This window comes from Grus americana, chromosome 22 (assembly GCF_028858705.1).
Source record: "Grus americana isolate bGruAme1 chromosome 22, bGruAme1.mat, whole genome shotgun sequence".
In the NCBI taxonomy this organism is placed as follows: Eukaryota; Metazoa; Chordata; class Aves; order Gruiformes; family Gruidae; genus Grus; species Grus americana.
In genome coordinates, this window is record NC_072873.1 from 806,609 (window position 1) to 817,924 (window position 11,316).

Sequence of the window (11,316 nt, forward strand, 5' to 3'; positions counted from 1 at the left end):
ATGCTTCGTCTGGCTGATCCCATTCCCATACTGTAGTTGCTCAGGACTAACCAGTTTTCCGTGGTGTAGTGGAAAACACTGACTTGTGGTGGATGGTGCATATTTAGGAAGGGAAATTGTCATGAGTCTGAAAAAATGAAATAGTTAGCAAAGCGCAGCTTTGTACAGCTCTTCAGTAGTACTCATCTTCATTTAATCTCACGTGTGTACTGCATGATAGATGAAAAGCTTTGGGGAATCAAGTCGTAGTTGCTGCTGCTGCGTTGCTTTGCTAGGTATGGCACAACAGCACCGAGGTGTAAATCTTGCTAATCCATGCATATGCTTTTTGCCCAGATGCATCTGTGCTACTACCTAAACACAAATATTTAATACATTTTAATAAACAGCTCCAAATTCTGATGCATGCTTTGTCCAATGCAAGTAATTACTTGGCCAGTTTCACTTCTGCTCTTCAAATTACCAACTTAGAAAAGGTTTAGTGTATCTGTGGCTAGAATGTGCATGACTTAACGGAGGCAGTTTCCTAGGAAACACTTACGTAAATGAATGAAACATTAGGATAGATCCAAAGGCTTCCTGAGTGGGCAAGCTTGCTTCCTGGCTACCTAAAGTGTCCTCTGATAACAAAGAAACTGAGAAAGGAAGGGAAGGACAAAAACATTAGAAGTCAGATAACGCATAAACTGGTGTTGCTTGTGCTGTCATTGATCCTGCTTGCTGATTTCTGGTGCCTTAAGGAACATCTCTTCCAAACAGCCATCAGAGTTGAATGCTAGTGTTCCTGGAGTGGGCAGAAGGATAGGGTTTAAGCTTTCTTTAAAAAGCAGGGAGAGGAGGACTTGTTCTGAATCCTTTACAGGAAGTCTGCGTATTGGACAGCAAATTTGTCTGAACTTGTTCCTTGGGTCTCAGATTCACAGTCAAGTTATCATAGCTCTAAATTCCCACACCTCAGCTGTTCCAGGGTAGGCATTGAAGTGCATGTTTTAGCTCTCTGAAGACATATGAAGATACAAGAGTGTTTTGGTGCTAAGTCATGTTACATGCTTGTAACCTGTGGCAAATAAAAGGTACTGAAAGTGTGCATGTGCACAGTGTTGCTCAGCTGACATGTAGTAACTTGCTCCGTGTTAACTCGACTGTCAGTATCTGCCTATTAACTTTCAATGCATAATGCAGGTCCCTTTTTGATGAAGCGTTTTTTTCTATATCTGCTGCAAAGGCTCATGCAGTAATGATTTAATTTGCGAAATACTGATTTATGCTATGAACAGGTATGCTAAACGGGAGTAGCAGGCTCAGATTCTGTACAGTGAGCACCTCAATGAGGTGTTAACGGTGAATGGCTTCTGGATGTGATTGTAATATCATTCAAAAATATTTTTCTTTCCATGGTTGGTTGTATTTTGTACAACTTTCTGTGGAGAAGGAACTTTAAATACGACATATTTTCATTCCCTTTTATTCTCGCACGAACATCAACATATAGTTTCTTGCCACTAGATGGAGATTTTATATCTTTCAAATAATATGCATGGAGTTCATAAACTCAGTGTTACTGGTTTTTTAACAGGTAGAAAGAGAAATGTGTTCAATGGGCCTTCCTTGGATGAGGGTCTTCATCCTTTATTGAAAGAATCTATATTTATCCTGTATTTGTCCTCCTTCGTGCAGTGTTTGATAGGCAGAATGGATTTGGTTTGATATAGCAGAGATTGAGACTTCCTAGTGACATAATAACAAACCTGTAGAAATTTTGTGTTATGCAGACTGTCAGCAGGATAAGCCAAGCTGGAACAAAATCTGTCTTCTCACAGAGTGGAAATAGCCGGGAAGTCACTCCAGTTCTTGTTGCACAAACACAGAGTTCTGGCCCACAGACAAGGTAGGGGAAAAAACAAAAATATCATCTTGGTATTACCATTTGCATCTCCTTTCTTGAAGGAATGTGGTGCTTTATTTGCCCAGCCTGTGTGAGTGTTCCTGCAGAACTCCTCTTTGGATGAGGAAGAAGTGTATATTTTGTTAGGTAGAATAACTGCAGTGGGTAACTAAGAAGCTCGTGCGTGGTGGTCGGTCTGTTTAAAATCTCCTTTGCAGCCTATTTCATCGGTAAATGAAAAAGTAGCTGGAAGGAAATTCTGCTCGTGTTCTTAACGTGCAGCAGGTAGTCCTATTTCAAGGAATGAAGAAAATAAATCTATTTGTGCTATAGCACTTGAGCATTTTTGTTTAAAACAAAGGTAAAAGCTTTTTTTTAAATAAAAATGGAGTGAAGAACTTTAGTTATTAATGTGCCGTTTGTTTTCAGTACGACACCTCAGGTATTGAGCCCAACAATTGCTGCTCCACCAAACGCACTGCCTCGAAGAAGCTCTCGCCTGTTTACTAGCGATAGCTCTACAACAAAGGTAACAAACTTTATGCATTTTGCAAACTTTTGGTTTTCTTACCCATGCCGCTGCACTGACTAACAATTTCCCCATGTGCATAGCAATTCTAGCAGCTTAAGAACAGGTTCTATAATGAGCAGCACTTATGAAACATCTGCCTCTACAAAACATGTCATGATGCCATAACATGTTATTTTTTTTAAGCTCTTGAGTGCTCAACTAAAATAGGATGAGGAAGAATATCATGAACAAAACCAAAGATACACACTGGGTTGACAAATGCAGTGGTGCTGCTAGCTGTCAACCCACTTTATCAAGTGGTTGGGTTGTTCAGATATGTTTATTGAAAAATGAATTTTTCAATTAAAAAAACTGGGGTTTTTTTGCCAAAACAAAGTTGTTTTCATATTGTTTTTCTGCTCTTCAAACAATGGAGCAGAAACCAAAGTGCAAATACTCATGGACTGTAGTTAGATGGCGTGAATGTTTGCTGTTTAAAAATGAACTACTAAAGGTTCAGTGAAGTTACTAAGTGTCTGTACACTTAGTTTTAAAGCCAGACAGCTGGGCATCATTGTTAACGCTGCAGAGAGGCATGAATGTGACAATTCACTTCCAAGTTTAGTCATCTGAATTTAAAAGACTTATGTATGTAACTCCTACTTTTTTTACTTGCAGGAAAATAGCAAAAAATTAAAAATGAAATTTCCACCTAAGATTCCAAACAGAAAAACAAAAAGTAAAACAAATAAGGGAGGAATAACTCAACCAAACTTAAATGATGGTTTGGAAATTACCAAACTGGACTCTTCCATCATTTCAGAAGGGAAAATTTCCACTGTTGCACCACAGATCCAGGCTTTTACGCTACAGAAGGCAGCAGCAGGTCTGTTTGAACTCTCTTGGACTGTAGTACAGTAAAACTTAGCATATCTGTGTTTTAAGGTTGAATGAAAAAAAAAATTTCTCCAGTGTTTGCTTCTTTCTTGTTTCAGTTAGCCTGCAGCTATCACCTTTGTATAATTCTAAAAACCAATTGAATCCAATATCTTCTAGATTACTTCACATGTTCTTTGTAAGTTGTATTTAAAGTGACTAGTTGTAAGCAGATATGTATTGCAAGCTCTGATCCTTATTAATGATTAAAATATTTTCAGGCAAGATCCTTGGAAACTGATTCAAAGGAGCTACGAGTAACCCAGTCATCTTCCCTCAAAACTGGGTTTATGTAGTCTGTTCTTCCTTCAGATTTCCCATTTGTTTAAAAACAAGTCTTTATTCAGATTGTCAGAATGTCCTAGACAAAATGCTGAATTCCTCTCTTCTGGCTCAATAATGTTTCCAGGCAGCAAGAGATGTATCCATGGATACCAGACATGTGGAAACTGTGTTCAGACCTAACAAAATGTTTGAATAGCTGCTGTAAACGCAAAACTCCAGTAGCCCTGAGCTTCAGAGTTTCTCTGTTCTCAAGTATTCCGTTGCTGGCTTAATAAGTCGTTACTATCTGACTTCTATTACAGGGGTTGATGTTTAGAATATTATGCCTAAGTTAAGAGTGTATAAGCCTGTGTTTGGGAACTCCTGAATGATTTTCATAGGCGAATTCAGGAGCAGTGCCTGCCACAATGAAGAACTTATGGGATTAGCAGTTTCAAGTACATAAGTTCTAGCTGTCTCTTTCTTTTTCCACTTGTATTTATTGTATTTTTCTCCTAGAAGGTTTGATGAGCCTTCTTCGTGACATGGGGAAAGGTTATTTAGCCTTGTGTTCGTACAACTGCAAAGAAGCGATCAATATTTTAAGCCATTTACCATCCCACCACTACAACACTGGCTGGGTGCTGTGCCAAATTGGGAGAGCTTACTTCGAACTTGCAGAATATATGCAGGTAGGAGCTCTGTGGGTTGGTTCTTACTCTTTTTGCTTTTGTTTTGCATAGCTTTGCACAAAACTTGCAGGCTTCCTGCAAAAGCTATGGGAAGTTTACAGGTGAAATAATTGTATAGACATAGAAGTTATACCTGAAATGGATTTAAATCTTGAATCTGCATCACTAGTCATTCAGCTTTGCTGAAGAGTTACTCTTAATGTTATTTCCTCTTGCATCCAACCATCAGGTGCTCCTCCTTGCCTCTCCCCATCTTCACTCGCAGCTGTGCTGATGTAACTGTACTGCTATGTTGTAAGTTAGATCCCTGAAACACTTTGGGTTCTAAAACCAAAAACTTCTCTCACCTGTTTTAATTAACACAGATCACATCAATAGCCTAGTTTCCTTTGCAGCTTCAGAGATGGCCGCATTGGCACAGCTGAGGCGATGTCAAACCGCTTCAGAAACAGAAGCGAGTAGTTAAGGGTAATCCAGCAGTTCAGCTCTCCTTGTCACTGCTGTCCTGATAGCCAATGTGCCCATTTCCTCAGAAGTTCTTAAATACTCTTTTGTTTTATTCTTACTTTTTTTTGTTTTGTTTTAAATTTAACTTCTGTTTTTAGGCTGAGAGAATATTTTCAGAAGTGAGGAGGATTGAAAACTACAGAGTAGAAGGCATGGAGATCTATTCAACTACGCTGTGGCATCTGCAGAAAGATGTTGCCCTTTCAGTTCTTTCAAAGGATTTGACGGATATGGATAAAAACTCACCAGAGGTATAAAATGATGTGGTGTTGAATGAGAAGAGGGTAACTGTATGTGGCAAAAATCAATGATTTGGAGCAAAGCTCTGAACTCTTAATCTAGTTCAGGTGTGTTCTGCTGTGAGAACTGTGTGGTAAGACTGAGAGGGAGGTGGCAGGACTGTCTGAACTGATGATGCCTGAAATGGCTTTGTAGAATTAGAATATCAGCTTACATGGAACGGGTTGAAACATTTCATCTGTTAATGGTTACTTAAATTTGCATTGGCACCATTCATCCAGGAAGATCAGGGGTTAGTCAGTCACTCCTGCTGCTGCTGGTACATGCAGATAAGGAATATCTTTTTCCTGTACCACCTTCTAATTGCTGCAGTAAATTCACTGGCACTTAAAATATATTTGCTCTAGAATTTATTTTCAAATGTAGTGTTGTACATTTTTATTCCAAACTCTGTTGAACTGCAGAGTGTATGGTGGTATAAAGTCATGATACGCAAAAAGCCAGGCATCTTTTAATAGGCACCACAGTAAAAGTAATAGATGTGTGTGTTTATAAACGTGTTCTTAACAAAGTTCAGAAAACTGTAGATATATTGAGATTTTCTTCTTGTTGGAGGAGACAATCCTGTTCGTGTTGTCTTGTTAGCTTGTCTAATAGTGGGAAAATCAAAACCAGTGAAGCAATTGGGAGTTGTAGTAAGATAATCTGGAGAGAAGAAAATGCAGATTCTAATACAAGGAGTGGAGAACAGTTATGCGATTTGGCAGTGATGCTGACAATTTGGAAAAGCAAGGGACCCCGGGCTGTGATGCTTTACGATCTCGATGCTGGTTGCTGAGCAGGAGGGAAAGAGGAGGTTGCTGCTAAAATTACGCCGTAGATTCCAGATTTGCCAGTTGGAGGGAGCTGAAGAGTGAAAGTGAATGTACCGTGTCCCCTTTCATTATTCATAGATATCTAAGATGTTTTATTTCTGGCCTTTTCAACAGCTTCAAAAGCTTTAGTCATTAGTCATCAAAGTATTTAACTGGCATAAACTCGTTAAGTGTCCTTAGCTACTTGATTTCTGTATTTCAGCTTGTCTAGCTATAAGGTGTATTTAGGCCTACCAGCCTCTGTGGAATGAGACTTAACTTTTTTATTATTTTTTTAATCTAGGAGAAAGTTATATATAATTATGTAAATCAGTATGGAAAAATCTATTCAGCTCAAACTTAGTCATTCCAAGTTGTAAAAAATGTGCTAATTTTGCAATGCTGTTTTTACTAGGCATGGTGTGCTGCAGGAAACTGTTTCAGCTTGCAACGAGAGCATGACATTGCAATCAAGTTCTTCCAGAGAGCCATTCAAGTTGATCCAAACTATGCTTATGCCTACACCCTGTTGGGGCATGAATTTGTGTTAACAGAAGAACTAGACAAAGCATTAGCTTGTTTTAGAAATGCAATCAGAGTCAACCCTAGACACTATAATGCATGGTAAGTTTTGCTTCATCCCCCTCCTATTGCATGTGTTACAGAAGTCCTTTTAGAGAAATACCTTCCAGATGCTGCTACTCCTCTCTCTAAGAAAGCAAAGCTATTTCTGCAGAAGATGTGGGTCTCATCTGTTGATTAACAAGTTACTTTCAGGAGGAGGGCAAAAAAAATGGAGCTTTTTTGTTTCCACAGATGATCTTGGCTGTATTACCCCAGCTATTTTGTTCTGTGTGGCACTCCTCATGCATCTAGTTGATTTTTCTTCAATTGTAGTTGGAGAGATGAGAGATCTGCCCCTTTATACCTTAGGATACAGTCAGTTTCTTACAGCTTTTTCTGTGGAAAAAAATACATGAAGCAGTAAAAGTTAGATCTGCTAGTGTAAGTCACTTAGTCTTGAGAAACTTTTGTATGCCTTTTACTTTGTAGCTGTTTACCCAGTCTTCCTGTGTATCGGACATCAATTCTTCAAAATACCCAATTAAGCAAAAAAACTCAAGATAATTTTAGACATAGCTTCCCACCCTGGATGGAGCTGGCAATTCTATAGACCACTTCTGCCAGGTCATACTCACTGACAAAGACTAGTTTAATTAGAATATGGTCTTACTTAATTGTTTTTCTGCTTGCAGGTATGGGTTGGGAATGATTTATTACAAACAGGAAAAATTCAGTCTAGCAGAAATGCACTTCCAGAAAGCACTTGATATCAATCCTCAGAGCTCAGTCTTACTGTGTCACATTGGAGTAGTAAGTAGATTGCACTTGACTCTACCCTTGTGTTTTAATCTGCTTCTGTACTTTGTTTGCAGTAGAAAAGTCATTCTTAATGTTTTTAGCAAAAAAAGCCCAACAGTTTCAGAGTACCTGTTGGAGGATCTTAAGTGCCATATGAATTAATAACCACAGGATTAATGGGTCAGAAAAGAAACCCTCCTTTCTCTCCAAACAGCTCTTAGCCAGTGATGAAATTATACAATCAGGTCATGTTTGAGTCAGCCAAAACAGCAGTGATATGAAAATTGAGACTGTTCACATTAGTATCTGCATACAGAGTATTTATAGGGCTTTTTATACTTAATACATAAGAAATTAAGTGGCTTTCAACTGCTACTGTATGCACTTGGACCACCACTTCCAGTTCTATAAAATATGAAGGCACTCACCTCACCTTTCAGAGTGCAAGACTTTTGTCCTGGCTGTATGTCTGCATTGCCCTCACTCCAGTCACTTGTAGATGTGACAACTTCCTAGGCAACTTTATACCAAGTTAACTTAAGTAGCAGGCAGCTACTTCAACCGCCATCCGTTCAATTAAATTTACAGGGCTACTTGAAAAGTTGGTCATTATCCATCTGCTACTACAGTCTTCAAAAAAACAGTAGCCTTGCTCTAGTGAATGCTTGCTTACAAAGTTGGGAAGCAGTTCTCGAATAGTCATGATGGTGACTTAAGGCTGTAAGCGTGGTGGATTGTTAGCTACTGGCATTCATTTGCCTCCTACGTGGCAGCAAAGCTGTGTCAAATACTACAGGGATAGCAGCTGCTTCTCACTTATGTACGGAGAAAGGCATTGAGTTTACTCCTGGCCAAAGGTTAGATGACTTCTGTAAGCCTTTGGGTGGGGAGAAGGTTTTGAGGTGGAGACAAGATGAGGTGAAGTTTTCTTCCTGTAAGAAAGCTTGTTAAGACTTGGTCTGGAATTGGACAAATATTTTTTTTTTTAAAGGAACAGATTGTAAGTAAATGTAGTCAAATGGATTTGTCCTTGTCTGGCAGATGGGTTGTTACTTTCCCCTCTTAAAACTGTTCTCTCTTTCTGCGATAGGTTCAACACGCACTGAAAAAATCTGAAAAGGCTTTGGATACTTTAAACAAAGCTATTAACATTGACCCCAAGAACCCGTTATGCAAATTCCATAGAGCTTCTGTATTATTTGCAAATGAAAAATACAAGGTAAGGTTGTCTACGTGTACCAAATCTTAAGTTATCTTTAAATTGCTGTAGCTGGGAATGGGGATGCACTGGAAGCTAAATGCTTGCAGATTAACACTGGGTAGCATCAGGGCTTGCAGGAAGAGCCAGGGACATCGGCCTGTCTTGTAGAGGCTAACATCAAGCATCTGCTTTGACAAGTGCCACCTTCAGCAAGGGAACTACATTAAAATTTTTTGATTGTTATAAAATCTGGGACCAACAGGTGATGCTTATTATTATTATTGTCTGACCCTGGAAAAAGAATGGAAAGAAGGGGAAATTATTGCAGCTGTCACTGACGTGTGGCTATATTGTCACGAGTTTATACTAAATTACTAAAAAAAGGCTCAGCAAACTGCCCCATAACCAGTGACAGCAATAAGGAGCAGCTATTTCAAAGGCTGTGTTTAGTGAAAATTAAGCAGCTAAGCAATTTTGGTCTGATCCTCTGCTGACCTGTACCCTGCTTAGGATCTGTCTTCCCAGTGACTGTTGTCCTCTGGCTACTGAAGGAATTTGACCACAGTGAAGTGATGTTGTAGCAAATAAAACACTTGGACTCTCTTCTTTATCAGGCTGAGACTTGTAAGACTAAAGTTACACTGGTCACATAAACTACTTAAAACTTAATGAAATGTTTTGGTTTCCAGCACCACTACTAAGAGCATTTTGATGGTGTGATAAATTTGGCTAGTGTCAGGTAAATAAATGTAGGTTTACATTTCCATTTATGTAGCAAGCCCTAACTTGAAATTGTCTTCACGTTAATAAGTTTTAGAGGGTTTAATGCAAGTTTTTATAACTAAAACCAATGTTTATTTCTAACTGCAGACTAAATATTTTTAGGTAAATTTATTAATAATGCCAGGTTACTGTCACAGCAGAATAAATTGCTCCAGTGTCAACAATGAGTTTAAAATTAAAGTAGAAATTTCACTAAATATTTTGGACTTCAAATGCCTAATATAAACACAGTCATCATTTGTAAAAGTCCACGTATCTAAAACCAGAACCTTTCAAAAGCATAGGCTTGGGAGTAGCACATCCAGCATAAAATACATCAGTATTCTTTTTGAGAAGCTTCGCTTACTGATGGAAGTGCCCACTGGAAGTATGCTCTTACGCCTTGCTGGGGACAACAGGGGCATCTGATGTCAGAGTTGTTAGATATGTTGTAGGAGACCAGAGACCAATAAACTTGTTCTATTTCTGTAACAATGGGGCTATAATATGCTACAATCCTGAAATGAGAAACTAATGTAAAAGGAATTTTAGATGCTTCTCATGAGGTGGTACTGTTGTTCTTGATGGAATATACTGTATGTAAATGCCAGGTTGTTGGGGGGTTTTTTTACGTTAGTGCTAAGTCACAGTTAAATGATGTTTACTGATGTCTTAACTGGTTGCAGACAGCTAGCTTGTGCTTACTAAGCTCTTTTTTCCCCTTTCAGTCTGCTTTACAAGAACTTGAAGAACTGAAACAGATTGTTCCCAAAGAGTCTCTTGTTTACTTTTTAATAGGAAAGGTAGGTAAAACGTAACTGTGACTGTAAGTTCCTATTTCTGAGTCTTAAATAGAACCACTTGTTCACTCTTTCTACACAGATGTGCTGTTTCCCTTGGGACTTCTATAATAAACCTTTCATATCTACCCTCCACTGCTTTTCATAAAATATTGGTTAACTTTGACTCGGTCTGTTTGTTGTCCAAACCTTCAAGTAGCAACTTCATGTAAATGTAGCCTTCTATGCTTTTTATTTTTAGGTTTATAAAAAACTGGGTCAAACACATTTGGCCCTAATGAATTTCTCATGGGCAATGGACTTAGATCCCAAAGGAGCCAATAACCAGATTAAAGAGGCCATTGATAAACGTTACCTTCCAGATGATGAGGAACCAATAACTCAAGAGGAGCAAATCAGTGAATGTTACCCCTATGAATCAGGTTTGTATTTCCAACCCTTTGTCAGTCAGGGAGGTATTTCCACTTAAGTAGTAGGAAGAATCCCAGGTTTAATAAGTGAAACATACTGCTCAACATCACTGCTTGGCAAGTAAGAACTCCAGAGGCTCTTCATTCAGAAGAATTCACTTGTGTTTCCTACAGTGAGCATGAAATAAAGGATTGTGACACTTCTTTAGAATCTGTAGATGGAGTAAGACAGAGATAATGACTACTGTAAATTCATACAAATCATGGTTGGCTAATAGATCCTAGGAGAGCAATATGTTCCCGGAGCTGCAAAGCTTCCTTCATAGAAGTGTCAGATCATTTCAGGGTAACTGGATGACAACTGAAATTGTCTGTAGAGGCTTTGTCAAAAGTTAAACTGGATGTTGGGTAAAAATATTTGGTTGGCTAAACATAAAAGGTAAATTTTGATAAAAGTCACGGAAGCCATTTCATTTGAATCACGAGAAAATAAACCACTCCCATTATACCACTTAAGAATAATCCACAAAAAGGAATGGCCTGGGTTTCTCTTCTTTCTCTCTCAACTTTTTATGATGAGCTTAAATTCCATGAAGCTGAGTAGCTGTGTGAAGCAAGAGTAGTCATAAATACTGACCTCTCTGATGCAGGCTGAAATAGTGGTAGAAGGTAAATACTAACAAGCAATTTAATTCTTTCCCTCCAAAGAAGAAAAAGCAGGGTTTGGATTTTTATTAATAGACATATGCTATGTTCTGCAATTCTAAATCTTCAGCTGAAAATTGTCACATTTTTCCTACCGCATATCACATCAATTTTTTTATTGATCCCTGTGTGTGTTTTAATACTGGAAACATACCCTGTGCTGCACTTCCCAAAGCATTAAAGAGTT

General features: G+C 38.5%; 1 protein-coding gene across 7 annotated transcripts in view; it reads left to right on the plus strand.

Annotated features, from left to right (window-relative positions):
- CDC27 (cell division cycle 27) overlaps positions 1 to 11,316 on the plus strand; it is a 31,778-nt gene that overhangs the window by 16,360 nt on the left and 4,102 nt on the right. For 2 of the 7 annotated variants that reach the window (XM_054801197.1, XM_054801201.1), the window contains exons 9-18: positions 1,755 to 1,888; positions 2,315 to 2,414; positions 3,075 to 3,282; positions 4,116 to 4,288; positions 4,894 to 5,046; positions 6,305 to 6,513; positions 7,146 to 7,263; positions 8,342 to 8,470; positions 9,943 to 10,017; positions 10,256 to 10,436. In XM_054801197.1, the coding sequence (XP_054657172.1) occupies positions 1,755 to 1,888; positions 2,315 to 2,414; positions 3,075 to 3,282; positions 4,116 to 4,288; positions 4,894 to 5,046; positions 6,305 to 6,513; positions 7,146 to 7,263; positions 8,342 to 8,470; positions 9,943 to 10,017; positions 10,256 to 10,436 (1,480 nt within the window). Of the gene's footprint in view, positions 1 to 1,754; positions 1,889 to 2,314; positions 2,415 to 3,074; positions 3,283 to 4,115; positions 4,289 to 4,893; positions 5,047 to 6,304; positions 6,514 to 7,145; positions 7,264 to 8,341; positions 8,471 to 9,942; positions 10,018 to 10,255; positions 10,437 to 11,316 lie in introns of those variants that run through there. The other 5 variants (XM_054801198.1, XM_054801199.1, XM_054801200.1 and 2 more) reach the window with 5 other exon arrangements.